The sequence below is a fragment of the Piliocolobus tephrosceles genome, chromosome 19, assembly GCF_002776525.5.
Source record: "Piliocolobus tephrosceles isolate RC106 chromosome 19, ASM277652v3, whole genome shotgun sequence".
Classification (NCBI taxonomy): domain Eukaryota; kingdom Metazoa; phylum Chordata; class Mammalia; order Primates; family Cercopithecidae; genus Piliocolobus; species Piliocolobus tephrosceles.
In genome coordinates, this window is record NC_045452.1 from 26,081,188 (window position 1) to 26,085,913 (window position 4,726).

At 58.0% G+C, this 4,726-nt stretch overlaps 1 protein-coding gene across 14 annotated transcripts in view; it reads left to right on the plus strand.

The window, feature by feature from the left end:
- Positions 1–1,717: 1,717 nt before the first annotated feature.
- Positions 1,718–4,726, plus strand: part of PARVG (parvin gamma) — a 41,038-nt gene continuing 38,029 nt past the window's right edge. For 7 of the 14 annotated variants that reach the window (XR_002733555.1, XR_002733554.1, XM_023221783.2 and 4 more), the window contains exons 1-3: positions 1,718–1,831; positions 2,202–2,380; positions 4,096–4,186. Coding sequence is in view for 12 of the 14 variants with exons in the window: in XM_023221783.2 (XP_023077551.1) it covers positions 4,108–4,186 (79 nt within the window). In the remaining 2 variants the exon portion in view is untranslated. Of the gene's footprint in view, positions 1,832–1,875; positions 2,004–2,201; positions 2,381–3,413; positions 3,725–4,019; positions 4,187–4,726 lie in introns of those variants that run through there. The other 7 variants (XM_023221786.1, XM_023221784.1, XM_023221785.1 and 4 more) reach the window with 4 other exon arrangements.

Genomic DNA, 4,726 nt, shown 5'->3' on the forward strand with positions numbered 1-4,726 from the left:
CTGCAGGAAGCTGCGAGTGAGGCTGGCCCTAGAAGCATGCTTTCTGGGTTCAATGCTTTAGGTTCACCTCTGCAGATCCACTCCCCACCATTTTCTCTCCTGACATCTATGGACCACAGCAGGGGACTTCTTTTCTCTGGCTTCTGGCTGGATGTGGCCAGGGAGGCCCCGGCAGGAGGGAGGAGTGTGAGGCCTGGTCATTGATTCGCCCTTCTGCTGGGTCACCATGAGCTGGCTGTGTCCCTCTACCAAAGGCTACAGCTCCTATCCCGAGGCCCCTCTTACAGCTTTAGTGATTCTGTTCCTGGACTCTGCCACCCACTCCCTCCTTTGCCATCTAGGTTTTAAAGAAGTAACAGCTCCCCCATATTGCTAGCCTGGGTTGCAGCACCGTTTCTTCTGGGTTCCTTTAACCCTGCCCCAGCTGTCCCTTTATTAAACAGTCTTCAGTTAGCACATGGGAAAGCGCCGTCTCTTGGCTGCTGGGACTGGGGCTGCTACACCTACATGGCTGTGATCCAGAGTCAGAAGCCACCACCAGAACCACTGGGTTCAGAGCTGGGCTGAGCCTGCTACACATACCCCAGCAAAATAGGTCCTGCATGGTGGCTCCTCTCCCCACCTGCCACGAGCCCCAGGCCAGCACGGGCACATCAGAATGGCAGGACTGAATCATGAACCTCAGTTTCTTCCTCTGTAATATGGGGGTGATGATTGTACCTACCTCACAAGGAAGTTTCCAGTAAAATGAAAGCCCTTAAAATTATGTTTGTTTCATCACCAATGACTCCATAAATATTAGCAACAATACCAGTACTAAGTTTTGTCATTTTTATATTAACTTCTCGTAAACAACCCTACTTTCCTGCTCTCACACACTCCTTACACCTGCATCCCACCTCATTTAGCCACTTTCTGCCTAACCTGTCAGAAAGGGTGGATAGCTTCCCAGTCACCTGTTGCTAGGGAAACACCACTTCAGCCCGAATGGTGAAGATTCCAGCTCGAGAGACCAGCTCAGGTCTGAAGTGTTTCTCTGACTATCTGCTGTGCTGAGATCTCTCTCTCCTTCTCCAACCCTTCTACGCCTTTGCATATGCTGTTTTCTCCACCTGCCACGTTCTCACCCCTTCTTCTACTACAAACTCCTATGCAACCGTCAAGGCCCCATTCTCCTCTGGAAAGCCTTCCGGATCCCCTCGGCAACAACAACCATCAATATTTATTCACTGAGCCCGCTTCGTACCAAGCATTGTTCTAGACACGGGTATGTAACCGTGATTGAGAGAGACAGACCATAGCAGCTCCTGAGGAGCAAAGGTCTGGTGGGGAGGCAGGCGTCACACACCAGCTGACCGACCAGCTGAGCCAATGATGCCATGGGTTTAAGTGCCGTGAAGGAAAGCTCCAGGGGCCATGGTAAAGAATTATAGGGAGGACCTACTTCAGGGAGGGCAGTCAGGGAAGGCTTCCCAGAGGAGGAGGCATTTAAGCAGGTGTGAAGGATAAAGACTCAGCCACGTGAAAACTGGGGCAGGGGCTTCTAGGTGGAGGGAACAGGACATGTGAAGATACCAAGGCAGGGAGGCAGGTGGTCGCTGTGGCCGGGAGAGAGGTTGGGGGATGAGGTCGCAGGTGTGGCTGGCAGCTTACTTATGCTGGGGCTCACGGGCTGGGCTGCACAGCCTGGATTTTATTTTAAGAGCTATTGGCGCCGTTGGTGGGTTTGAGTGAGTGGGGACAGGAAGTGACTCACTCCTCCGAGGGCTTGTGGGAGACTCAGCTCAGGGGCAGGCAGGGGGCGTGGGGAAGGCTGCTGCTCAGAGTCCAGGTAGGAGGCTCCCGCGTGGTCCCCGGAGAGGAACGGGCCTGGCCCAGGGCGGGGTGTGGAGGTGGCAGGACGGCGATGCGGGATGGAGCGTGGAGGCCAGGCCGACAGGGTGCTGGTGGTGGGTTGTGGCGGTCGACCCCAGGCTCTGGCCTAAGTAGCTGCCATTTTGGAGGTGAACAGCCTGCGGGGAAACTGGCGTGATTTGGGGCAGGCATGGAGAGGGAGAGAAATGGAAGCATTGAGTTTAAGTGGCCTGCAGAACCCCTGGGGCCCAGGCGGCACGGCGGGCGCTGGGGCTCCGGGCAGAGCTTTCTGGAGGTTTGTGGCAGCTTCACTTTCACGGCATCCGCCCCCTTGGGCCCTGCTGCAGAGAGGAGGAAGCTCCTGCCAGCTGAGCGGGCCCTGGAGGAAGTGAGCAGCGGGGCTCCTGTCTCCTGGCCTGGTCCCCAAAGCCCCCAGAAGAACCCGGAACCTGCTTTCTTTCGGAACCCAGGGACCACACTTTGCACCCAGTAGGCCTTCGCTTTCCTGCGTGGAGAAAGCGGTTGGGTGAGTTCTGGCATCGGGGCCACCATACTTGGGTGCTGGGGGTCTTGGAGGGAGGGGCCCAGACACCACCTGGGAAGGATCCCAGAGTGCAGTCCCAGCCGAGGCCACCTGGGGAAGGGAGTCGGTACAGTGGGACCTTGAGTCCCCACGGCCCCTCCCGCTGCCCCTGCTCAGAGGCTGCTTGGAGTCCTCCCGCCCTGTTCTAGGGAGGAGTTACTGTCCCTGAACTTCAGCCAACCCTCCGTCTCCAGGTGAAGAAACTGAGGCCCTGAGCCAGGAAGGGGCTTGCCCAGGCTGCTGATCCCTTTGGGCAGCATTGAGTCCAGGCCCTCCTTGTAAGCTTGCATCCAGGACCAGAGAGGGCAGGGGGTTTGCCCAACGTCACACAGCATGAGTGAGGAGGAGCTGGCCTGGGACCCAGGCTTCCTGATGCCCAGGCTGGGTGCTTTCGTCTTCTCTGACCATGGCCCTCAGCTTGGGGATTAACGGGCTGGGAGTCAGTTGGGTTCCCCACCACCTCCACACTACAGGGCAGGATGGAGTCTGGCATCCCCCACCCCAGGCTGGCTGCTGGTCTGACATGAGTGGCTCCGGTCGAGTGAATGCCTCCGTCTCCCACAGCTCTGGGGGCTCCCTGCTCTGGCCACCAATTTCTGCCATGTGATCCCCCACCCCAATGTCTGATTGAGTTTGAAAACACTGGGCCGGGCGCGGTGGCTCAAGCCTGTAATCCCAGCACTTTGGGAGGCCAAGATGGGAGGATCACGAGGTCAGCAGATCGAGACCATCCTGGCTAATATGGTGAAACCCCGTCTCTACTAAAAAAAATACAAAAAACTAGCCGGGTGAGGTGGCGGGCGCCTGTAGTCCCAGCTACTCGGGAGGCTGAGGCAGGAGAATAGCGTGAACCCGGGAGGCGGAGCTTGCAGTGAGCTGAGATCCGGCCACTGCACTCCAGCCTGGGCGGCAGAGCGAGACTCTGTCTCAAAAAAAAAAAAAAAAAAAGAAAACACTGAGAAGACCCAGGGGCTGAAGAGGGAGGAAGAGGAGGGAGGCCAAAAGGCGCCAGCCGAGCCGGCGACGCCTTTGCGGGAGAGGAAGTGAGCCAGGGGAACCGGAAGGAGGGCTGGGCTGGCCTCTGGGTCTGCCCCTGTCCCGGGCATGTGACGAGCCCAGCCTTCTGCCCATAATGAGGACGAGGAAGATGAACAGTGCCCCTGTCAACCCTGGCTCTTCCGGTTTATGGGATGGGAGATGTCACCATTCCACGCATCCACCTCAGCCAGCCCCACACAGGCCGACCGGGGAGGTTTCCCTTGAGCTCAACCTGACAAGCTCTGAGGAGTGAGCTGTACCTGCTTTGTCCTGACGGTCTGGGGTGGGGTGGGGGTCCCTGGGTAGAGGGCTGGGGGCTGCAAGAGCGTGGTGGGCAGCCGCTCTGCACCTGCCTGAGGAAGGACCACTTCCCCACCAAGTCTGCTTGGCTGTGTCCGCCCTCAGCTTCTGTGCCTTTTTCTACCCCGTCACCCCGCAAGGGTTGGTTCAAAGGCTCTTTCTCACAGGGCCCGTACCCCCCGCCTAGGCTGGCATGATGACGTGCCCCTGGAGCCCGGCTTCTACCCTCCTTCTCTGCCTCCAGGTCTAGAGGAAATGAGGGGCTCAGTGAGTTTGGGGTTTCTCAGACCGTGACGTCCTCTCCTGCCTCCTCTGCACAGGATTGGGAGGTGATGGAGCTGGAGTCCTTGTACGACCTGCTGCAGCTCCCCAAGGGGGTGGAGCCCCCAGCGGAGGAGATGCTCTCACAAGGTGTGTGCCCATGCGGGTCTGAGGGTGGAGGGTGAGGGTCTGCATGGCAAGAGCGAGCCTGGCCATGCCTGGGACATGCAGTGCCTTCCCAGCTGTCAGCTGAGTGCCCAGTTCTGCTCACCCCTGCCTCCGCCTTCTGCTTTATGCTTGACCCAATTCCTCCTTCTGGAACCTTCTGCGGAGCTAGAACCTCTTCTCTCCAGGTGGGAGACAGTGTGGATTACGATGGTGAATACCGATTGCTCTCGTCCTGGGAGCCTTCTGTGTGCCTCTGCTACACCAGCACCTCTTACCTGTAGCAACTTGTTTATTCCCAAGGATGGGCGTCATTGCCTACTTTATACAGATAGGGAAACTGAGGCACAAGGGATAACGTGCCACAGCAACAGGAGACTCTTAGCAAGTGGTGGAGCTGAGTTCTGAGCCCAAGGAGGGTGGTCCCAGAATTGGGGTTCCACATGCACCACACAGCGATGCCCACCCCTCAGCGATACCCACCAGGCAGCAATGCCCACCCCACAGCGATGCCCACCCCACAGT